Raw genomic sequence first — 26,693 nt, 5'->3', positions numbered from 1 at the left:
GTACGTCTTATTCCTAGACTTCGGCCTGATCTGTATCCACGTCTACAAAGGGGCGGTGATCTTCCCCTAAGCTGAGATATCGCCGAACATCTAGAAGTCTGCCTGATCTCCAGACTGTCCTATCTTAATGCATGAATACACAATCTGTAAACAAGCATAATCATTCTAATGCAATGTCACATGATCTGTAAACAAGGCATAGCAAGATTTGTATACAAGTTCTATAAACAAATCTATAACAATCATAATCATATCTAAATATAGACAATAAAACAAGTATGTGATTTTGGTTGGGAAACTCAAATGTGATCTCATTTGAGTCGTAATTCCCCAAACAAAACATGTACTATACCTTTCGTCGTAGAATCGCTGTCACGGTCGTCAATACGAATCTGAAATGGAAATGTGGATACACACTCTATCAATTTCTAATCTAAATCAACACATAACCAAGTCACTACGTGATCTCTATACAATCTGACGGCATAACGACGTAATTCTCGATACCGGTCAATCCAAATCTTAACAGATATCAACATTATCTCATTCTAAACTCATGATTATTCTCATACACATAAGATAATACTCAGATCCTGTATAATCTTAGCTCTAGACATGCTGGAAAAGAGTAATAATCGCATCCAACATCCGTTATTCGATCCGGTTGCATTTCTACGATAACAATTCTCTCAAGAACACATATATATAAGCATATCAGCATTTCCCCAATATGTAATTCTCAAAACATGCTGGAATTGAACAATACTTACATCACTTTGTAGCTAATACGGAGGGGAGTTCAAAACCGCAATCGGATTAAAGTTTGGATGTATGAATCTTACAAACTTGCAATTCTAAGTGAAGGAGAAAACTTTGGAGCCTTTCTCTCTGAAAGTATCAAGTCCTGCTGAAAAATGAAGAAAGAATCGTGACATGTATATATATATCTTGCATGCTTCGATACACATGGCACATCCTTTGCACTACACGTCTCGCGCATATGCGCGGCATTACTCGCGCATATGCGCCGAACCTACTGTCTCGGCAGATATAGCACTCGTGCATATGCGCCACTAAACTCGCGCATATGCGCCAATGGTTCTGGACGCTCCGCGCATATGCGCCACTACTCTCGCGCATATGCGCCAAGGCTGCTGTACATGTCGCGCATATGCGCCACTCTTTCCGCGCATATGCGCCAATGCTACTGGAATTCTCATGCATATGCGCGCATTCCTTCGCGCATGTGCGCCATAGCTTCGACCTTACTTATTCTTTTGACTATCTTTCACATCTTTATTATACATTTCCCTTTCTTTTCGAGTCCAATGAAATACATCTGCAATCATCTTAATTATCAACAAATTCCTCTGATTATGATAACTAAATCTTCGAGCCTTACATGATATGCCCCAAGAATACAACTCGGTTCAACCAAAACTCACACTTTGACAATTTAGCATACAGTCGCTCGTTTCTCAACGTCTGCAAAACAATTCTGAGATGCTCTGCATGCTCATTTCTGTTCTTCGAATACACCAAAATATCATCTATGAAAACGATCACAAAATCATCTAAATACCTCTGAAACACTTGGTTCATCAAGCCCATAAATACCGCAGGAGCATGGGCTTAGCCGGATACTATAGAAGATTTATCAAGGATTTCTCCAGCATTGCAAAGCCAATAACTCAATTGACGAAAAAGAATGCACCATTTGTTTGGTCAGAGGAGTGCGAGTCTAGCTTTCTCGAGTTGAAGAAAAGGCTGACCAGTGATCCAGTACTGACGATACCTTCAGGTACGGGTGATTTTGTTGTATATTGTGATGCTTCTCATAGAGGTTTGGGATGTGTTCTTATGCAGCGAGGCCATGTGATCGCATATGCCTCGAGACAATTGAAGCCACATGAAGTTCGATACCCCATTCATGATCTGGAATTGGCGGCTATCGTATTTGCATTAAAGATTTGGCGTCATTATCTCTATGGCGAAAAATTTGAGATATTTTCCGATCACAAGAGCCTAAAGTACCTATTTTCTCAATCAGAACTGAACATGAGGCAGCGTAGATGGCTAGATCTTCTGAAAGATTTTGACTGTGAAATCAAATATTATCCAGGGAAGTCAAATGCAGCAGCAGATGCCTTGAGTCGTAAGGTATGTTCTTTGTCCTTATCGACGATAGGTGTTAACAAGTTAGTTGAAAATTGCTGTACATCTGGATTAGAGTTTGATACAGATAGTAAGCCACTATGACTTTTTACGATCCAAGTTGAGCCCAATTTGATTATGAGGATCAAGGAAGCACAAAGAACCGATCAGAATGTGCAAAGAACAATCCAAATGGTCAGATCAGGGCATGTATCAGAATATCAGGTACGATATCATGTGTTGTACGTGAATAACCGTCTAGTTGTGCCAGATGTTGCAGATTTGAGACAGCAGATTCTGACAGAGGCACATTGTAGTCGGTTCAGCATTCATCCGGGTGGCAGGAAGATGTACAACGACTTGAAGACACAGTTCTGGTGGAAGCAAATGAAGTCGGACATTGCCGAATTTGTGTCTAAGTGTTTGAACTGCCAACAGGTGAAAGCCGAGAGGAAGAAGCCTGGTGGATTACTTCAAAGTTTAGCCATTCCAGAATGGAAATGGGATCACATTTCCATGGATTTTGTGACGAAGTTACCACGATCATCCAGAGGCTGCGATGCGATTTGGGTTATTATTGACAGATTGACCAAATCTGCTTGTTTCATCCCATACAGAATGACGTATAGACAGGATCAGATGGCGGAGATTTATATTCGTGAGGTAGTCAGATTGCATGGAGTGCCGAAGTCTATCGTATCAGATCGTGATCCACGATTCACTTCACACTTCTTGCACAGTCTACAGCAGGCCTTAGGTACGACATTACACCTGAGTACTGCTTACCATCCTCAGACAGACGGACAGTCAGAGCGGACTATCCAGACTTTAGAGGATATGTTGAGAGCCGTCGTGCTAGATTTTGGCATTGGTTGGCAAGATTCCCTACCTCTTTGCGAATTCTCTTACAATAATAGCTATCAGACGAGTATCGAGATGGCACCGTTTGAAGCTTTGTATGGCAAGAAGTGCAGATCTCCGCTATACTGGGATGACATTTCAGAAGTACCAGAACTTGGGCCAGATATGATTCGTGACATGACAGAGAAGGTGAAACTCATTCAGAAGAGGATGAAGACAGCACAAGATCGACAAGCAAAGTATGCCAATATCAGACGTAGACCGTTAGTATTTGAGGCGGGAGATAGAGTATTCTTAAAGATTTCTCCATTCAGAGGCGTTGTTCGATTTGGCAAACGCGGGAAACTATCTCCTCGATACATTGGTCCTTACGAGATTCTTGAGAAGATTGGCGATCGAGCTTATCGACTTGCACTTCCTCCTTCTCTATCTGGGATACATGATGTCTTTCATGTATCGATGTTGCGTAAGTATATGCCAGATATTTCTCATGTCATTCAACCTGACGAAGCTGAGCTTGATCAGACCTTGAGCTATGTGGAACAACCGATACAGATTCTTGATCGGAAAGAAAAGAAGCTCAGAACGAAGAATATTCCACTCGTGAAAGTTCAGTGGAGTCGTCATGGCATTGAGGAAGCGACATGGGAGACAGAAGCCAACATGCGACAGAAACACCCCGAATTATTTCAATAATGTAAGTATTGATCTAACTTTATCCTATTACTTTTGATGCTTTCATTGATAGAATGATGTACGATTTCGAGGGCGAAATCATTTCTTAGAGGGGGAGAAATGTAAGGCTCGAAGATTTAGTTATCATAATCAGAGGAATTTGTTGATAATTAAGATGATTGTAGATGTATTTCATTGGACTCGAAAAGAAAGGGAAATGTATAATGAAGATGTGAAAGATAGTCAAAAGAATAAGTAAGGTCGAAGCTATGGCGCACATGCGCGAAGGAATGCGCGCATATGCATGAGAATTCCAGTAGCATTGGCGCATATGCGCGGAAAGAGTGGCGCATATGCGCGACATGTACAGCAGCCTTGGCGCATATGCGCGAGAGTAGTGGCGCATATGCGCGGAGCGTCCAGAACCATTGACGCATATGCGCGAGTTTAGTGGCGCATATGCGCGAGTGATATATCTGCCGAGACAGTAGGTTCGGCGCATATGCGCGAGTAATTCCGCGCATATGCGCGAGACGTGTAGTGCAAAGGATGTGCCATGTGTATCGAAGCATGCAAGATATATATATACATGTCACGATTCTTTCTTCATTTTTCAGCAGGACTTGATACTTTCAGAGACAAAGGCTCCAAAGTTTTCTCCTTCACTTAGAATTGCAAGTTTGTAAAATTCATACATCCAAACTTTAATCCGATTGCGGTTTTGAACTCCCTCCGTATTAGCTACAAAGTGATGTAAGTATTGTTCAATTCCAGCATGTTTTGAGAATTACATATTGGGGAAATGCTGATATGCTTATATATATGTGTTCTTGAGAGAATTGTTATCGTAGAAATGCAACCGGATCGAATAACGGATGTTGGATGCGATTATTACTCTTTTCCAGCATGTCTAGAGCTAAGATTATACAGGATCTGAGTATTATCTTATGTGTATGAGAATAATCATGAGTTTAGAATGAGATAATGTTGATATCTGTTAAGATTTGGATTGACCGGTATCGAGAATTACGTCGTTATGCCGTCAGATTGTATAGAGATCACGTAGTGACTTGGTTATGTGTTGATTTAGATTAGAAATTGATAGAGTGTGTATCCACATTTCCATTTCAGATTCGTATTGACGACCGTGACAGCGATTCTACGACGAAAGGTATAGTACATGTTTTGTTTGGGGAATTACGACTCAAATGAGATCACATTTGAGTTTCCCAACCAAAATCACATACTTGTTTTATTGTCTATATTTAGATATGATTATGATTGTTATAGATTTGTTTATAGAACTTGTATACAAATCTTGCTATGCCTTGTTTACAGATCATGTGACATTGCATTAGAATGATTATGCTTGTTTACAGATTGTGTATTCATGCATTAAGATAGGACAGTCTGGAGATCAGACAGACTTCTAGATGTTCGGCGATATCTCAGCTTAGGGGAAGATCACCGCCCCTTTGTAGACGTGGATACAGATCAGGCCGAAGTCTAGGAATAAGACGTACAGCACCTCGATTGGTAGGGTAGGTGACAGCCAGTGACGTCTTATTCACAACGTGATCCCTAGAGTTCTAGTCGAGTCGAGTCTAGACATGATTAGATTCGCATTGCATGATTTTATATGAATGACATTCATATCAGCATGTTTCATGTTTGGTTGTTTATATGCATGTTACATGTTTATACTGGGATTTGTTCTCACCGGTTTTCCGGCTGTTGTTATGTCTGTATGTGTGCATAACAACAGGTGGGGCAGGATCTGGGTCGAAACAGAGATGATCGTGATAGCGTGGTGATCTCGGGCGCAGCAGAGGACTAGTGGTTCTTTTGTTAGACTTGTACTACCGTTTGTTTATAGATGGCATTGAACACTAGTTGTAAGAACAAGACTTGTACTTCATGTTTATATTGTAAGTTAAACTAAGAATTATGTTTGTTTAGTTACATTTGATTTATTGTAAAAAGCAAAAAAAAAATTTGACCCACGTTTTTAATAACAATCCATTTAATCCCAAGAAAAATAATTAGAGCCCGGGTCCCCACAGATTATTTCTTTGACATCGATCTATGTCATCTAGTTCTGTTTGTACGTAATCTGGTACAAACTGATAGATATAGATCGAGAAATCTGTCAATCATAATCATATCATATCAAAATCTAAAGGAAATGGCTGTAATGTCATTACGAAAACCATAGAAATGTACTCCTATTTCTATTCAGAATATACATATTCTGTAACAAATCTTCTGATTTCTATCTTTCTGTCTTCTTCTGTTAGCAATTCAGACTTATCAGTACAATTTCTGCCAACCTTTCTGTACAATTTCTGCCATAACTGATCTACTCTATTTATATCACAACTATCTGTTCGAATATAATACATTCACAAACATCTGAATGAAAACTGAACCCACTACTGTGCATTTCTGACACTATCTGTGCTTTCAGATTCGAACTATTCTATATAAACAATTCAGTTAATAACATAAAATAAAGAAGAAATACCTACCTGGCATTCGGCTCTGACTATAGATATCAAATTATATTATACAATTCTGAAACATTCTGATATCACAAGATAATCAATCTGATACAAACACAAATCACCTATCGGTTGCTCTGATCGAAACTCTGTTCTGATTATCGAAATACAATTCTGAGCATTCTGATCACATTTCTGAACTGTTGCAACTCTCAACTGTTTACAATATGTTGTATCAAACATACATGTAAACCACAGTAATATCAATCAGATTCGAAATACAAACAACCTATACAGATCTAGTGAGTTTAAGAAACTCATAAAACAGCGATTTCTGGCAATACTGATAATTCTGACTACTGATCAATCTTCACAGTGCCCAAATCATTTGCCATATCTCATCTGCAAATAGAATATGCTCCCGAACAATATAAGATGTCTCAAATACTGATTTAGATCAATCCCAATACGCAAGTAGATATAACAAGCATAAAATCATCAGAATATCCCTGAATCTAAGAGTTAGCAATCTGTACCCTTCTATTAATCTTCAATATCATTCTGTACTGAATTCTAGTCTATAACCCTTACCTGGTATCGATTCAATTCTGAAATCTACTTTTCTGATATCCAACACATCTGAAATCTTATCTAGGCAAACACCAGTCAACTAATACATTACGGGCAAATCTGTCACCGTTAGACTCGATTTCAGTATATCTACCAAACACATAAGGATACCATCTGTTCCTTTCTGTGATAATCGAGTCATAACAGTACAATGATCTAAGGAATTCTGGATCTAGAATCCTCATTTCTCAACTAGATCTGATCTTAATCTTACCATTTCTGGAACACATTCCACAATATTTCTGTACTTGTTTAGCATTACATGTCAATAATGAAATCGAAATCATATAATACAAGTACATCATAATCTAACCCAATCTCGGGTTCATTTCACTGTAGTATATAACATGTCACAGAAATCTCTGATATCAACATATTCCTCAACAACCAAGGAATCAATACTACAGTATACACAGACCCCACAAACATAGCATATCACCATGCTACTCAATCACAGATACTCATGAAGAATGCATTAGTACACATCAATACATATGCAATATAATCATAAAAGAGTAGTACCTGTTGTAAATTCTGGGTCTGTTCTTCTGTCATTACCACCAATGACTTTGCTCTTTAAGATCATCGAAACTGTTTCTGAGGACAAGCTTTAGCAAAGTGTCCCGTCTGCTTACAGATATTAATGCACTTCCCAAGCACTCCCTGACATTGTTCTATGGAGTGTCTCCCTCCACAAGTCCTGCAATACACTCCGGTATAGCTCGGACCAGGACTGCTAGAACTAGAGGAATCACTTCCTAACTTCTTAAACTGTTTTTTTTTTAATTTTCAAAAGTTCTTTTTCCTTACCACTACGACTGCCAATCTCTACTCTGGAAGGCAGTTGCTGTGCAGTCTGTTCTGGAAGAACATACGATGCTCCCTGTTGTCCTATCAGAACCGTTTCTGCTCTTTTAGCTCTATTCAAGGTATCCGCAAAATTACTTGATTGCTTCACATTCACCAACGTACGTATTTCTGGATTCAATCCTTGAATGAACTGACTAGAAATAGCATAATCATTTCTAGCCATAAGAGGGGCAAAACGTAACAAGGTGAAGAACTGTGCCAAGTATTCATCAATACTCATCTGACCTTGTCTCAGGTTTGTAAATTCTGCACTTCTGTCCTCTCTATATGACACGGGGAAAAATCTTTGATAAAACTCAAACTTGAAAATCTTCCACGTAATCACTGGACAACTCTTCTCTAAAGCTCCTTTGGTGAGTAACCACCATCTCCTGGCAGCCTCATGCAATTGATTCTCAATAAGCCTAATTCTACACTCATCAGTGAAATTTAGGAATTCAAATAACATTTCTATTTCTTCAAGCCACTTCTCACAATCTGCTGGCGTCTCATTTCCCTTCAGAACCGGCGGCTGAAACGACTGAAACCTCTGAAACTGTGTTTCCATCTGAATCTCTGCCACATCTATCTTAGGTTCTGACCTACCTGTCTGATCATATGAAGTACTGCCCCTTTCTGGAATTCTTCTAGGAGGTATCTCTGATTACCAAAAACATTAGTAACCCAATACTGCAAATCTGTGCCAATCTTTTTCTGATCATGATCATCTTACTGCTGATCATGAATCCGGTCTGATTCATACTCAAGAATACATAATACCAATTTAAATCAAATAGTCAAGTAGCCATGTATCTTAAAGCAGTAACACATAGTCTCATGCTAGCACACAATGTCAATCAACATTAGAATCAATCTCATGCTAGCACACACATGCAAGGAAAGAAAATTCATCTACCCCGCTCATTCTCTTCTATCTCAATCTAACTCAGTCTAAAAGATCTATCAGTTCTGACTATCTCAGTCTAAAAGATCTATATCTAAAAGAATCTATCACTAAAGGAACTATCAGCTCTGATACCACCTGTTGTGGGGACCCGGACGCTAATTCATTCCTTAATCGTCTTTAGGAATAATTGAAACAATTATAATAAACAGGGTCTAAAATTTTTTTTTTTTTGTTTTTAAAATACACAGCGGAAACATAATGTAATTAAATTCAAATTACATATTAAATATCACATACAACTATTGTATGATCTACAATAATCCAACTAGGTTCAACTACAAGTCCGTGCTGAATCCTACATTGCTTCAAGGCCCGGATCTCCACGCTATCTAGTCCAGCCTCGTTCTCGTCCTGACCCCGCTTCTATCCCACCTGTTGTCATGCACACATACAAACAAGACAACAGCCGGATAACTCCGGTGAGATATAAATATCCCAGTATAAATCATGTATACATGCAATCATATAAACAATATAAAAGCATATAACAGACAATTATCTCATATATCAAAATCATGATATAAATCAATAACAAGAATAAATCATATTCTAAACATGTACCCTGATCCGGAACCTAAATCAATATCAATAATAGATCATATTCTAAACATGTACCAATATCAGGAACATAAATAGACATGCACCATATTCAGGAACATAAATCAGTATTAATCAATACAATAAGATATAACTGTCACTCAATCCAGTGACTCTACATTTTAGAGTAGACTCAATCCTAGCCTAGGGATCCCGGTTTCCAGACATTGGCATTTCATATCGACCAACAGTAATAGAAAAGACTCCAGTTCTATCCACGTCGATATAGTATCGATCACCAGTAATAGAGAAGCTCTGTTTCTATCCACACCAGTATAGTATCGATCAACAGTAATAGAAGAAACTCCGATTATATCCACATCGATATAACATCGATCAACAGTAATAGAAGAAGTTATAATTCTATCCACATCGATACAATACTGATCACCAGTAATAGAAGGAGCTCTAATCCTATCCACATCGATAGCCAATTATCTAGTAACAGACTATGGCACTTCCGTCAATACAATATCTTATGACATCGTGCAATGTGCCCGTGGTGATCCCACCACTATCAGGCACTTCTGTCATAAGACTATTCGTCTAACACCTGTCATCTATATCTCAAGAGAACAAGTATATCAATCAATTCATTGCAAATGTCAATGCAATAAATAAAGTATGTGATTTAGGAAAACTCGAGCCAAACCGTACTCGAGTTGTGCAATCCCAACTCCACATTAATTTATACCTTTATCTCCTCGCTCAGAAGAAGAAGAAGAATTCCCGACTCTATCTCGGTCCATTCTCAATCTGGTAATAACAATACCGAACAGATGTAATATCAATAAACAACTCAAGTCAATACCTGTTCTGATCAATACTCAAATCAACACATAATCTGATCAATGTCAATCAATTGATGTTTCGACGACATAACAATACAATCTGAATACCCCATCAATCTGAACATCACAAATATAATACTGAACTCATAATTTGTGCCCACATAATTCATACTCTGAATATTAACACAATTCTGATATAGAATCTCAGTCAATAACTTTCAAAAATCATAACAATTACAGAAACGGTCTGTTCTTTAATCTGACTTCAATCCTATAATGTCTACGGTAGCAGAAACACCATATCTGAATCATATTCAAATCTGACAGTATCATAAACTCAAATCTTGTTTAAACGTAACAAAACTTACGTCCAATTGTAGCCTGCGTTGATAGGAACACAGCACTAAAGTCGGATTCAAAATCAGATAGACGGTTCGCTCATAAATCGATTTCGAAATGGCCGAACAAAGCTTTCCCTAACCTTTTCGATTTTCTTCTGCCAAAATCTGAAGGTTTGCATGTGTATATATATATATATATATATACATCCACGACATGCAAGAGAGCAAGTGGCATCGTGCATGTTCAGCACGTTTCGCGCATATGCGCCAACAATGTCGAGCATATGCGCCGGTAGCTCACACCAGCATTTTGCCAACTCGCGCATATGCGCCATTTATGTCGCGCATATGCGCCAATCATTCTGCCTAACCCGCGCATATGCGCCATTTAAGTCGCGCATATGCGCTAGTCCTTCTGGACCTTCCGCGCATATGCGCCACTAATCTCGCGCATATGCGCCAAGGCTTCAGGAGGTGTCGCGCATATGCGCGCAGGTCTTCGCGCATGTGCGCCAACCTTACTGTGATTCTCGCGCATGTGCGCCAATCTTGATCGCGCATGTGCGCCAACACATAAATTTGCACACATAATTTACACCTTTCTTATGTGTTCTAGTCCTATCCGTTCTGTCTATAATTATCTCAATTACTTCAATAATCATTCCAGATTAATTATCAATTACGGTAATCATACTCAATTCATTTCAGATTACGGTAATTAAATTCTCGGGCATTACACAATCCAACCAGAGTAAAGAGAAATACCATCCTATTGTTATGTTATTGCTATGATATTTATTTCAGAGTTGATGGTATTTATGTTTTTAAAACTATGATTTCCAGAGTATGATATGTTCATTGCTATGTAAGAGTTCCACTTGCTGAGTTTTATACTCATTTCAGTTATTTCATGTGATGCAGCTAAGAGCGACGGACCAGGACAGTGATTGTGGACCGGGGTCATATGTATATAGAGTTGGAAGGAAGGAAGAAGATGTTATTTTGTCGACATTTTGGGACATGATCATAAGAATGATATATTATTTTTGTTGTTATATCATTTGAATGATCATGTATTTATTTTGGTTGCAAATATTTTGTAAATGATTTTATGTTATTAAATTGTAATCCTTCCATACTTCAATTGAAAATTTTAAATTCCGCTGTATTTTAATTAAATTGGGTCGAGGTGTCACATTTAGTGGTATCAGAGCACTGTTCTTCGGACCAATGCATATGACTTCGTCTACTTTCAACTGTCCGGGTATGTTTTCTTTGCATCTATCCATTGTTATCTATTGATTTACTTTTCGTGAGCACATTGTAGAGTATGCCTTCTAAGCGTAAGGCGTCAGAGGGTGATGATAGTTCTACCTCGAGAGTTGTCGACGAGTTCGGAAAGTTGCTTAAAGAGCAGGCCAAAGTCCATAGCGAGCAGATTCAGCAGCTGCTTCGATTGCAAGGAATAGGACAGGGTAGAGGCCAAGTGAGAGGCCAAGTAGCTCAGGCAGTTGGCACTGATGCCGTCTTTTCTGCTTTTAAGAGAATGGATCCACCGGAATTCCCAGGTAGCACTGATCCGTTAGTGGCTGTCGAGTGGGTCGAAGCGCTTGAAGCAATCTTCGACCATCTCCAGTATGAGGATAAAGACAGGATCAGCTGTGCAGTATTCTTGTTGGTAAAGGCTGCACGTATCTGGTGGAATGCGACCAAGGTTGGTGTTGATCTACCGGCTTTGAAGTGGTCAGAGTTCACCGATAATTTCTATGACAAGTATTTCCCAGACGCACTTCGAGCTAGGAAGGTGACTGAGTTCTTGGAGCTTCGACAGGGAGGCATGAACGTTGATGAGTACATTCTCAAGTTCGAGGAGGGTTGTCTATTTGCTCCGTATATTGCTTCAAACGACAAGGACAAAGGCGCTCATTTCATTCGAGGCCTTCGTGCAGAGATCAGGAGAGATATCAACATGTCCAAGGCTGTGACTTTCAAAGAGATTGTGTCAAAGGCGTTGTTGGCTGAACAAGACGAGAAGGATATCGCCAGAGAGAGGCAGGAGAGGCATCAAGTTATTGTTCAGAGAGGCCAGGGCTCGAATCCGAGAGGCAAGGATCGTTTCAAAGGGAAGGACAAAGTGGAATCGAGTCCTAGACCATCGTCAGTTCCAGTTGATCCCGAGAAGCCGCTGTGTCCTAAGTGCAGCAGACATCACCGAGGAGAGTGCAGATTTGGCACTCATACTTGTTACCGTTGTGGCACGGCTGGCCATATTGCTAAAGATTGTCCAAGGGGAGCGAGCAAGGATAAGGTGCAGGGTCGCATTTTTACGATGACCAAGGAAGGTATAAACCATGATTCATCTGTGATCTCTAGCGCTATTTTAATTTCAGGCAGAGTAGCTACGAATTTGATTGATACAGGTGCTACTCATTCTTTTATGTCTGAATTGTTTTTGAGATCGATGGGTATAGTTCCTTCTGTTCTTCCCCTCCAGTTCAATGTTGTTTTGCCTTCGGGGGATGTGTTGTGCCGGACGTCGATTGTGTACGCGTGCCCTGTTCGTATTGAGGAGCGAGTTGTTTTTGCTGATTTGATTGTTATCCCTATGGTTGCTTTTGATGTTATTCTTGGCATGGATTGGCTTTCGACTTATCGTGAAGTGATTGATTGCGTTGCTAAGACGGTGACTTTTGCAGATGATGGCAATAAGGAAGGTATGCTCGCCAGTGCAGGTACTTCGCCGGTCCTTCCTTTTATATCTTGTCTTGAGGCTGAGAAGTTGATGTGTAGAGGTTGTGATGTATTTCTGGCTTCTATTGTGGATGTGGATAGAATGATTAAGTTGAATATTGATGATATTGATGTGGTGAGAGAGTTTGCTGATGTGTTTGAGGATGATGTGCCGGGTTTGCCGCCGGACAGGGATGTTGAGTTTGTGATTGATCTAGCTCCAGGTACGGTTCCTATTTCTAGGGCTCCGTACAGGATGGCCCCTATCGAGATGAAGGAGTTGAAGATGCAGTTTCAGGATCTTTTGGACAAGGGTTTTATTCGACCGAGTTCTTCGCCTTGGGGAGCTCCGGTTTTGTTTTTCAAGAAGAAAGATGGGTCTTTACGGCTGTGTATCGACTATAGGGAGCTCAACAAAGTGACTATCAAGAACAAATATCCGTTGCCATGGATTGACGATCTATTTGACCAACTTTAGGGTGCCACTGTATTTTCGAAGATTGATCTTCGGTCTGGCTACTATCAGTTGAAGGTTATGGAGTCTGATATCCCTAAGACAGCGTTCCGGACCAGGTACGGTCATTATGAGTTTCTTGTGATGTCTTTTGGTCTGACCAATGCTCCTTCAGTCTTTATGGACCTGATGAACCGTGTGTTCAAGCCCCATTTGGATAGCTTCATCATTGTTTTCATTGACGACATCTTGATTTATTCCAAGACCAGAGAGCTTCATGCAGAGCATCTTAGATTGGTTCTTCAGTTGTTGAGAGAGAAGAGGTTGTTTGCCAAGTTGAAGAAGTGTGAATTTTGGTTGGATCAGATTTATTTCTTAGGCCATGTTGTTTCGAAGGATGGCATAGCTGTTGATCCAGTGAAGATCGAGGCGATTCAGAGGTGGCCTATTCCTACTACTGTTTCAGAGGTACGCAGTTTTCTTGGTTTGGCGGGTTATTATCGTCGTTTCATTTCAGATTTCTCCAAGATTGCCCTGCCATTAACCAATCTGACGAGGAAGACGGTGAAGTTCGAGTGGTCCATTGATTGCCAAAGTTCATTCCAAGATTTGAAGGATAAGTTGACGACAGCTCCTGTTCTTTCATTGCCCAGTGGTTCAAAGGATTTTGTTGTGTTTACCGATGCGTCGAAGAAGGGTCTTGGTGCAGTTCTGATGCAGCGAGGTAAGGTCATAGCCTATGCTTCTCGCTAGTTGAAAGACTATGAGAAGAATTATCCGGAGCACGATTTGGAGCTAGCAGCTGTGGTTTTCGCCTTGAAGATATGGAGACACTACTTATATGGCGAAAAGTGTGAGATTTTCACAGACCACAAGAGTTTGAAGTATCTGTTTTCCCAGAAAGAGCTCAATATGCGGCAGAGGAGGTGGTTAGAGCTTGTCAAAGACTATGATGTGACTATCAGTTACCACCCAGGGAAAGCGAATGTTGTAGAAGACGCTTTGAGCCGTAAGTCGAGTTCTTCCTTGAGTTCGATGATTCAGAAGTCGTTGTTGTTGGACTTGCAGCGAGAGGAGATTTTTTTGGTAGTTCCGGGAACCATTGCTCGCTTTTCAGCGTTGGTCATTCGGGCTACATTGACGGACAGGATCCGTAGAGAGCAGACTGTTGATGTTAAGTTGACAGAGTTGAGAGCTATAGCAGAGGAGAGAGGTAACTCAGAGTTTGGATTGAATGGAGACGGTTTGGTGATTTTCAGAGGCCGTATTTGTGTTCCCGCTGGTGATGATATTCGGCGAGACGTCTTGACAGAGGCTCATACTGCGCCATATTCGATACACCCAGGTAGTACCAAGATGTATCAGGTTCTTCGAAGACTCTATTGGTGGCCAGGTATGAAGAAAGATATTGCCTTGTTTATTTCTCAGTGCTTAACTTGTCAGCAGGTGAAGATCGAGCACCAGAGACCTGCTGGGACATTGCTATCTTTGCCGATTCCTCAGTGGAAGTGGGAGCATATTACGATGGATTTCGTGACTGGTCTTCCTAGGACGCAGAAAGGTTTTAACTCTATTTGGGTTATTGTCGATCGATTGACCAAGTCAGCGCATTTTCTCCCAGTCAAGACGACGTATTCTATGAACCAGTATGCCGAGGATTACGTAGCGGAGATTGTTAGACTTCACGGTGTCCCTGTGTCGATTGTGTCTGATCGTGACCCTAGATTTACCTCAGAATTTTGGAAGAGTTTGCACAGAGCTATGGGTTCACGGTTAGCCTTCAGTACAGCTTATAACCCTCAGAGCGACGGTCAATCATAGAGAGTTATTCAGATTCTAGAGGATATGCTCAGAGCTTGCACTATTGATTATTCTGGTAGCTGGGATTCTAAATTGCCTCTTGTTGAGTTCACATACAATAATAGTTACCAAGCGACGATTGGGATGGCACCGTACGAAGCACTTTATGGCAGGAAGTGCAGATCTCCCTTGTATTGGGACGAGGTTGGTGAGAGGAAGATGTTGGGACCAGAGTTGGTCCAACAGACAGCTGATGTTGTTGCTGTTATTCGAGAGAGGATGAAGACAGCGCAGTCGAGACAGAAGAGCTATGCAGATGTTCGTCGTAGGCCTTTACAGTTTGAGGTTGGCGATCACGTGTTTCTGAAGATAGCACCTCTCAAGGGTGTGATATGGTTTGGCAAGAAGAGCAAGTTGAGTCCGAGATTTATTGGCCCCTTTGAGATCTTGGATAGAGTTGGTGATCGAGCTTACAGATTAGCCTTACCGCCAGATCTTGACAGAGTTAACAATTTTTTTTTTAGTATCGATGCTCAGGAAGTATATTGCGAATCCTTCCCATGTTCTTCACCACGAGCCATTGGACTTGACGCCGAATTTGACGTACCAAGAGATTCCGGTTCAGATTCAGGACCGCAAAGTCAGAGTATTGAGGAATAAAGAGATCGGCATCGTTAAAGTCCTTTGGAGGAATCATTTGATCAAAGAGGCTACGTGGGAACCGGAGGATGAGATGAGAGATAAGTATCCTGAGTTGTTCGTGCAGTGACGTCAATTTCGAGGGCGAAATTCCTCTAAGGAGGGGAGATTGTAATAGCCGAGCCTGGTGAACGGTACGGTTTAAGTTTTCGTATGTTATGGATTTATTGATTAAGTTTAAGTTTAGTTGTGATGTTAAGAGTTGTGATTATGGGCCATAGTATTATTGGTTATTATTGTCTTGAGGTGTGGTTGATATTGTTAGTTGATGGTAGTTGCGTCTTTTCAGTATTTTGGTTCGATTTTAGTTGCCTTAGATTTTGTCTTGGCCGTGACCAGACCGCACCCGCGCTCATGGTAAGGACCGCACCCGCGGTCGTAATTCTTGGATTTTGGTGTTTTTCCCGTAGCGACACCGCACCCGCGGTGATTGCAGGACCGCACCCGCGGTCGTCGTTTTCCAGAATTTTGTGGAGTTGCCGTGAGCTTACCGCACCCGCGGTACAAGAGTAACGCACCCGCGGTCGCGCATTTCGGGTTACTGTTCGAGATTTTAAGTGGGTAGTTGACTTCACTTTACTCATTCTTTCCTCTTTCATTTCGACTTTTCTCTCTAGAGATTAGGGTTTCTTCATTTTCTTTCACTTCCTATCTTCGATTCAAGCTTCTAGTTGGTGATTTGAGTTGAGATCGAAGTTTTTCTTGGTGCTAGGAAGCTAAGGTAAGCTTTTGGTGTTGTTATTTCTTGGTTTTGGAGGAGAGAAGATATGGGTTTGTTGTATTTGTTTGATTTATGGATTAATTGGCATGGGTTCTTGATTATTGAGTTGATGATGGTGTTATTTATGGATTATTGTTGTAGGATTTCAACCAAGGAGTTAGATTCAAGGTGTTCTAGTGGGTTGTAAGTGGAATTTCATCTCTGGTGCTCACATGATATTATATGTATTGTGTTTCGAAGGTTTTAATGCGTTATTCCCTTCATTTGATTCATTATTATGTATTGATACCTTTGTGGTATATTGTTGAGTCAATTGATGTCTCAATATTGAAAAGGGAATACAAAAGAGTAAGTGATTGCAAAGTGTTTGTTTAAATGCCATAGAGAGAGTTTCAAATGTTTTATTGGATTGATAGATACATAGTCTGAGATTGCATGCAATTAGTTGATCAACGACCATAGGCTTATATCCCGATTTATATCGATGGGATACGAGCAACCACAGACAGAGTGTGACACCCTGACCCGATACAATTAAAATACAGCGGAATTTAAAATTTTCTTTCAAACATGGAAGGAGTTTCAAAATACATTTTATAAAAGTGTTTACAAAATAACAACATGATCATTCCAATGACATAACAAAATACAAAATATCATTAGTGTGATCATGTTACAAAATGGTACAAAATAATCATCCTTCCAATCTTCGTATGCATATGACCCCCATCCACAGTCAACGTCCCGGTCCGTCGCTCTTATCTGCATCACATGAAATAACTGAAATGAGAATAAATCTCAGCAAGTGGAACTCTTACATAGCAATGATACATAGTATACTCTGTAAAACATGGCTTTTAAATCATAAATACCATCGACTCTGAAACATGAATAACGTAGCAATAACTGTAGCAATAGCAATGGCAATAGATAGCAATACGATGGTATTCTCTTTTCTCTGGTTGGATTGATATCAATAGTATCTCTGTCTGTGGTTGCCAATATCCCATCGATATAAATCGATAACTGTGAGGGGATAAAAGCCTATGGTCGATGATCATCTAATTGCATGCAATGCTCTGGCTATGATTAATCAATCCAATAAAACATTTGAATTCTCAATAGCATTTAAGGCCGTCGTTTCGCAATCTCATAATATCTCTTGTATTCCCTTTTTAACAATAGTGAGACATCAATGCCTCCAATAAATAATCAATGAAATCAATACATAACAATGGATCAATGGAAGGGAATAACACTTTGAAACCTTTAAAACACAATACATATAATATCATGTGAGCAAAAAGGATGAAATTCCACTTACAAACCAATAGAACACCTCCAACTATACTCTTGGTACACCACCTACAACAATAATCCATAAATAACACCAATATCAAGACTAAATCCAAGAGTCCATGCTAAATAATCCATAGAACCATCAAAACATCAAATCCAAAATAACCCTTAACTCGAAACCTCATTAGAATCGCACCAAAAACTTACCTAAGCTTCCTTATACCACGGAGAACGATGATCTCAAGTCGGAAATCCAAATAACTCCAAGAATCAAAGGTAGGAAGCTAAAGAAATGGATGAAAACCCTTGCCAATGGAGGGAAATCTCGAATGGAAGGGAAAGAAATGGATAAGGTATGGCCAACAACTCCCAAAAAGTAGCTAAATATCTCGCCCATACTTACACCGCGGGTGCGGTCACACAAGCACCGCGGGTGCGCTAAGCTCACGGCAACCAAAATAAATCCCATGCACGAACACCGCGGGTGCGGTGCTACAAATACCGCGGGTGCGGTCTCACCGCGGGTGCGGTCCTTGCACTGCCGCGGGTGCGGTGATGCCACGGCCCTCCAAAACCAAAATCATGAATAGTACACCGCGGGGGCACTCATCTAAGAGCGCGGGTGCACTCTACTCACGGCAATGAACAGTAACAAAACAACTAAAAATCGATTCGAAACGCTGAAACGAACAATCAACACCAACTAACACCTCAAATAAATAATAACCAATAATACTATAGCCCAAAACACAACTATAATCATCTAATCACATAACCCAATTAACACAATAAAGCTTAAACCGTACCGTACACCGGGCTCGGCTATTACAATCTCCCCTCCTTAGAGGAATTTCGTCCTCGAAATTGACGTCACGGCACGAACAACTCAGGATACCTCTCTCTCATCTCAGTCTCTGGTTCCCACGTAGCCTCCTCAATCAAATGGTTCCTCCAAAGGACTTTAACGATGCCGATCTCTTTGTTCCTCAGAACTCTAACTGTGCGATCCAGAATCTGAATCGGAATCTCATGGTAAGTCAGACTCGGCGTCAAGTCCAATGGCTCATGGCGAAGAACATGGGAAGGATCTGCAATATACTTCCTGAGCATCGATACGTGAAACACATTATGGACTCTGTCAAGATCGGGCGGTAGGGCTAATCTGTAGGCTCGGTCACCCACTCTGTCCAATATCTCGAATGGACCAATGAATCTAGGGCTCAACTTGCCCTTCTTGCCAAATCGCATCACACCCTTGAGAGGTGCTATCTTCAGAAAAACATGATCGCCAACCTCGAACTGCAAAGGTCTACGACGAACGTCTGCATAGCTCTTCTGTCTGGACTGAGCAGTCTTCATCCTCTCTCTGATAACTGCAACAACATCGGCAGTCTGTTGGACCAACTCGGGACCCAACATCTTCCTCTCTCCAACCTCATCCCAAAACAAAGGGGATCTGCACTTCCTGCCATAAAGTGCCTCATACGGTGCCATGCCAATCGTCGCCTGGTAGCTATTGTTGTACGTGAACTCCACAAGAGGCAACTTGGAATCCCAGCTACCAGAATAGTCAATAGTACAAGCTCTGAGCATATCCTCCAGAATCTGAATGACTCTCTCTGACTGACCGTCGCTCTGAGGATGATAAGCTGTACTGAAAGCTAATCGAGAACCCATAGCTCTGTGCAAACTCTTCCAGAACTCTGAGGTAAATCTGGGGTCACGATCAGACACAATCGACACGGGCACACCATGAAGTCTAACAATCTCTGCAATGTAATCCTCGGCATACTGAGACATCGAATACGTCGTCTTGACTGGGAGAAAGTGCGCTGACTTGGTCAATCTATCAACAATAACCCAAATGGAATTGAAACCCTTCTGCGTCCTGGGTAAACCAGTCACGAAATCCATAGTGATATGCTCCCACTTCCACTGAGGAATCGGCAAAGAAAGCAATGTCCCAGCAGGTCTCTGGTGCTCAATCTTTACCTGCTGACAAGTAAGGCACTGAGAAATGAACAAAGCAATATCTCTCTTCATACCTGGCCACCAGTAGAGTCGTCGAAGATCCTGATACATCTTCGTACTGCCTGGATGAATCGAATAAGGTGAGGTATGAGCCTCTGTCAAGACATCTCTACGAATATCGTCGCCAGAAGGAACACAAATGCGGCCTCTGAAAGTTACCAAATCATCACCATTCAGACTAAACTCTGAATTCCCTCTAGCCTCGGCTCTAGCTCTCAACTCTGCCAACTGAACATCAGTCGACTGCTCTCTACGGATCCTGTCCGTCAATGTAGATCGAATGACCAACGCTGAAAAGCGAGCAATGGTCCCTGGAATCACCAGATCAATCTCCTCTCTCTGCAAATCCATCAACAATGGTCTCTGAATCAAAGAACTCAATGAAGCACTCGACTTGCGGCTCAAAGCATCAGCCACAACATTCGCCTTCCCTGGGTGATAACTGATCGTCACATCGTAATCCTTGACAAGCTCTAACCACCTCCTCTGTCGCATATTGAGCTCTTTCTGCGAGAACAGATACTTCAAACTCTTGTGGTCTGTGAAGATCTCACACTTTTCGCCATACAGATAATGTCTCCAAATCTTAAGGGCGAAAACCACAGCTGCAAGCTCCAAATCGTGCGTCGGATAATTCTTCTCATAATCCTTCAACTGGCGAGACGCATAGGCAATAACCTTACCTCGCTGCATCAACACTGCACCAAGGCCTCTCTTCAACGCATCGGTATAGACCACAAAATCCTCTGAACCACTGGGCAAAGAAAGAACAGGAGCTGTCGTCAATCTGTCCTTCAACTCTTGAAAATGCACTCTGGCAATCGATAGACCACTCGAACTTCACAGTCTTCCTCGTCAGATTGGACAATGGCAGGGCAATCTTGGAGAAACCTGAAATGAAACGACGATAGTAACCCGCCAAACCGAGGAAACTGCGTACCTCAGAAACAGTGGTAGGAATAGGCCAACTCCGAATCGCCTCTATCTTCAACGGATCAACAGCAATGCCATCTCTCGAAACCACATGGCCTAGAAAAGAAATCTGATCTAGCCAAAACTCACACTTCTTCAACTTGGCAAACAACCTCTTCTCTCGCAACAACTGAAGCACCACTCTGAGATGCTCTGCATGAAGCTCTCTGGATTTGGAATAGATCAGGATATCGTCGATGAAAACAATAACGAAACTATCCAGATAAGGCTTGAACACACGGTTCATCAGATCCATGAAGACTGAAGGGGCATTGGTCAACCCAAAAGACATGACAAGAAACTCATAGTGACCGTACCTGGTCCGGAAAGCTGTCTTAGGGATATCAGACTCCCTAACCTTCAACTGATAGTAGCCAGACCGAAGATCAATCTTCGAGAACATAGTAGCACCATGGAGCTGATCAAACAAATCATCTATCCGAGGCAACGGATACTTGTTCTTGACAGTTACTTTGTTAAGCTCCCTGTAGTCGATACACAGTCGCAAAGAACCATCCTTCTTCTTGACAAATAGAACCGGAGCTCCCCAAGGCGAAGAACTCGGACGAATAAAGCCCTTGTCTAAAAGATCCTGCAACTGAGTCTTCAACTCCTTCATCTCGGTAGGGGCCATTCGGTACGGAGCCTTAGAAATAGGAACCGTACCTGGAGCTAAATCAATCACAAACTCAACATCTCTATCCGGCGGCAAACCCGGAACATCATCCTCAAACACATCAGCAAACTCCCTCACCACATCAATATCATCTACATTCAACTTAATCAATCTATCAACATCCACAATAGAAGCAAGAAACCCATCGCAACCTCTACACAACAATCTCTCAGCCTCAAAGCAAGAAATAAAAGGAAGGACCAGCGAAGTACCTGTGCTAGCGAGCGCTCCTCCCTGGCCATCATCTGCAAAAGTCACCTTCTTAGCAACACAATCGATAACTGCACGGTAAGTCGAAAGCCAATCCATGCCAAGAATAACATCGAAGGCAACCATAGGGATAACAATCAAATCAGCGAATACAACTCGCTCCTCAATACGAACAGGGCACGCAAAGACAATTGATGTCGGGCACAAGACATCCCCCGAAGGTAAAACAACATTAAGCTGGAGGGGAAGAACAGAAGGAACTATACCCAAAGATCTCAAAAATAATTCAGACATAAAAGAATGAGTAGCACCAGTATCAATCAAAGTAGTAGCTACTCTGCCTGAAATCAAAATAGTACTAGAGATCAATGAAGAATCACGATTAATACCTTCCTTGGTCATCGCAAAGATACGACCCTGCACCTTCCCTTGGCTATCTCCCCTCGGGCAATTCCTAGCAACGTGACCCGCCGCGCCACAACGAAAACAAGTATGAGTGCCCAATCTGCACTCTCCTCGATGATGCTTACCACACTTTGGACACAGTGGCTTCTCGGGATCAAATGAAACTGGCGGTGGTCTAGAACTCGGCTCCATCTTGCCCTTGCCCTTGAAACGATCCCTGCCCCTCTGATTCGAACCCTGGCCTCTCTGAGCAATGGCCTGGTGTCTCTCCTGCCTCTCCCTGGCGATGTCCTTCTCGTCTTGCTCGGCCAACAATGCTTTGGACACAATCTCCTTGAAAGTAACAGCTTTGGACATGTTGATATCACGACGAATCTCTGCTCTAAGACCTCGAATGAAATGAGCGCCCTTGTCCTTGTCGTTCGAAGCAATATACGGAGCAAATAGGCAACCCTCCTCAAACTTCAGAATATACTGGCCAACATCCAAGCTCCCCTGTCTAAGTTCCAAGAACTCCGTAACCTTCCTCGCTCGAAGTGCGTCGGGGAAATACTTGTCGTAGAACAAGTCAGTGAACTCTGACCACTTCAGTGTCGCAACATCAACTCCAACTTTCGTAGCATTCCACCAAATGCGGGCAGCCTTAACCAACATGAACACTGCACAGCTAATCCTGTCTTTGTCCTCATACTGGAGATGATCGAAGATAGCTTCAAGCGCCTTGACCCACTCGACAGCAACTAGAGGATCGGTGCTACCTGCGAATTCCGGTGGATCCATTCTCTTAAAAGAAGAAAAGACGGCATCAGTGCCAACAGCCTGAGCAACTTGACCTCTCACTTGGCCTCGACCCTGTCCTGCTCCTTGCAATCTGAGCAACTGCTGAATCTGATCGCTATGCACCTTAGCCTGCTCCTTAAGCAACTTGCCGAACTCGTCGACAACTCTCGAGGAAGAACTATCCTCACCCTCTGCCGCCTTACGCTTAGGAGGCATACTCTACAATTGCTCACAAGACACCAATCAATATATATAACAATGGATAGATGCAAGAAAACATACCCGGACAGTTGAAAGTAGACGAAGTCATATGCATTGGTCCGAAGAACACCGCTCTGATACCACTAAATGTGACACCCTGACCCGATACAATTAAAATACAGCGGAATTTAAAATTTTCTTTCAAACATGGAAGGAGTTTCAAAATACATTTTATAAAAGTGTTTACAAAATAACAACATGATCATTCCAATGACATAACAAAATACAAAATATCATTAGTGTGATCATGTTACAAAATGGTACAAAATAATCATCCTTCCAATCTTCGTATGCATATGACCCCCATCCACAGTCAACGTCCCGGTCCGTCGCTCTTATCTGCATCACATGAAATAACTGAAATGAGAATAAATCTCAGCAAGTGGAACTCTTACATAGCAATGATACATAGTATACTCTGTAAAACATGGCTTTTAAATCATAAATACCATCGACTCTGAAACATGAATAACGTAGCAATAACTGTAGCAATAGCAATGGCAATAGATAGCAATACGATGGTATTCTCTTTTCTCTGGTTGGATTGATATCAATAGTATCTCTGTCTGTGGTTGCCAATATCCCATCGATATAAATCGATAACTGTGAGGGGATAAAAGCCTATGGTCGATGATCATCTAATTGCATGCAATGCTCTGGCTATGATTAATCAATCCAATAAAACATTTGAATTCTCAATAGCATTTAAGGCCGTCGTTTCGCAATCTCATAATATCTCTTGTATTCCCTTTTTAACAATAGTGAGACATCAATGCCTCCAATAAATAATCAATGAAATCAATACATAACAATGGATCAATGGAAGGGAATAACACTTTGAAACCTTTAAAACACAATACATATAATATCATGTGAGCAAAAAGGATGAAATTCCACTTACAAACCAATAGAACACCTCCAACTATACTCTTGGAACACCACCTACAACAATAATCCATAAATAACACCAATATCAAGACTAAATCCAAGAGTCCATGCTAAATAATCCATAGAACCATCAAAACATCAAATCCAAAATAACCCTTAACTCGAAACCTCATTAGAATCGCACCAAAAACTTACCTAAGCTTCCTTATACCACGGAGAACGATGATCTCAAGTCGGAAATCCAAATAACTCCAAGAATCAAAGGTAGGAAGCTAAAGAAATGGATGAAAACCCTTGCCAATGGAGGGAAATCTCGAATGGAAGGGAAAGAAATGGATAAGGTATGGCCAACAACTCCCAAAAAGTAGCTAAATATCTCGCCCATACTTACACCGCGGGTGCGGTCACACAAGCACCGCGGGTGCGCTAAGCTCACGGCAACCAAAATAAATCCCATGCACGAACACCGCGGGTGCGGTGCTACAAATACCGCGGGTGCGGTCTCACCGCGGGTGCGGTCCTTGCACTGCCGCGGGTGCGGTGATGCCACGGCCCTCCAAAACCAAAATCATGAATAGTACACCGCGGGGGCACTCATCTAAGAGCGCGGGTGCACTCTACTCACGGCAATGAACAGTAACAAAACAACTAAAAATCGATTCGAAACGCTGAAACGAACAATCAACACCAACTAACACCTCAAATAAATAATAACCAATAATACTATAGCCCAAAACACAACTATAATCATCTAATCACATAACCCAATTAACACAATAAAGCTTAAACCGTACCGTACACCGGGCTCGGCTATTACACAGAGTTACTATTGGTATCAATCCAACCAGTGTAAAGAGAAATATCGTCCTATTGCTATGCTATGGCTATGATATTTATTTCAGAGTTGATGGTATTTATGTTTTTAAAACTATGATTTCCAGAGTATGATATGTTCATTGCTATGTAAGAGTTCCACTTGCTGAGTTTTATACTCATTTCAGTTATTTCATGTGATGCAGCTAAGAGCGACGGACCAGGACAGTGATTGTGGACCGGGGTCATATGCATATAGAGTTGGAAGGAAGGAAGAAGATGTTATTTTGTCGACATTTTGGGACATGATCATAAGAATGATATGTTATTTTTGTTGTTATATCATTTGAATGATCATGTATTTATTTTGGTTGCAAATATTTTGTAAATGATTTTATGTTATGAAATTGTAATCCTTCCATCCTTCAATTGAAAATTTTAAATTCCATTGTATTTTAATTAAATTGGGTCGAGGTGTCACAAAAGATATGCATGTGTACTTGTCATTAATTAACGTTTATTTCAATTTGTGTATCAATCACTAACAGTTTTTTTTAACATAGGGTCCACGAAAACCAGATTCGAAACAATGTGGTTTTTATGTTATGAAATTTATGAGAGAAATGATTGAAAAAATGCTACCAGTGAGAAGAACTCAATATCTTCAATTGTAATATTCGACATATTCTTAATATTCACAAATAATTGTGTATTTCTCATTTTTAAATGTCTTTATTAAAAGTTTTTTTACTAATATTATCATTGTGTTTGTTCACAGTTCATGAAAACCGAGTACTCTAAGGAAGAAATTGATGAAATGCAATCCAAGTGGGCGGAATGCATACAAGATTATATTTACGAATAGTTATGCAAAGTATTGATGAAGTGCTTTGTGTTATGAATAGGTATGCAAAGTCTTGAACTGTGTATTTGGTAACAATTCCAGGTAGGTTGACGAATATGTATGCAAAGTCTTGAACTGTATATTTGATATGCAAAGTATTTCGAGTATATAAATGTTGTTTGTGTTGTTTGGAAATTTTTGGGATATCCTATTTATTGGGAGGTCATGTCGAAATTTCTATTTTCTTCAATATATACTAGTAATGACTTTATTTTGCGTATATAAATGTTGTTTGTGTACTCTTAATAATGTCAATATTGTTTGGATACTATCAAAGCTAGGCAACAAAATTGATATCATTAACTAATTCGATATATTGTATACAATGTCAAAATTCACTAAGCTTTCAAATTCCATTGTATGAGATATATTTATTATGGGAAAACAATGTATTATCGTCTCTATGCACCATTTGTGTTAGCTGTGTTTCCAGTGCATGTCTTTGCTTGCAATCTCATCTCTTACATGGGGTTTTAATGAGCTTTCTATGTGTGGATTATATGCCAGGGATGAAATGGCATGAGAAGAATTTGATGCAGAAATATTGATGAGGTTTGAGGAGATCGAGATCGATGATGACAAAAGATTGCAGTATATCCCTATTTTATGTTAGGAAAATTTTGATATTATGCGACTCTACTGCCACATTGCCACGTTGATGACGAACATGTATCAAGGTCAATT

At 40.9% G+C, this 26,693-nt stretch overlaps 1 protein-coding gene across 2 annotated transcripts in view; it reads left to right on the top strand.

Annotated features, from left to right (window-relative positions):
- LOC140803886 (uncharacterized) overlaps window positions 1-26,043 on the top strand; it is a 34,428-nt gene extending 8,385 nt beyond the window's left edge. For both annotated transcript variants that reach the window (XR_012111972.1, XM_073159732.1), the window contains exons 4-5: window positions 25,669-25,775; window positions 25,884-26,043. Coding sequence is in view for 1 of the 2 variants with exons in the window: in XM_073159732.1 (XP_073015833.1) it covers window positions 25,669-25,775; window positions 25,884-25,890 (114 nt within the window). In the remaining variant the exon portion in view is untranslated. The remainder of the gene's footprint in view (window positions 1-25,668; window positions 25,776-25,883) is intronic.
- Window positions 26,044-26,693: the final 650 nt, after the last annotated feature.

The sequence above is a fragment of the Primulina eburnea genome, chromosome 10, assembly GCF_022965805.1.
Source record: "Primulina eburnea isolate SZY01 chromosome 10, ASM2296580v1, whole genome shotgun sequence".
NCBI lineage: Eukaryota > Viridiplantae > Streptophyta > Magnoliopsida > Lamiales > Gesneriaceae > Primulina > Primulina eburnea.
Note: the sequence above shows the minus strand (reverse complement) of the source record. Positions and strands in the feature narration are given on the sequence as shown.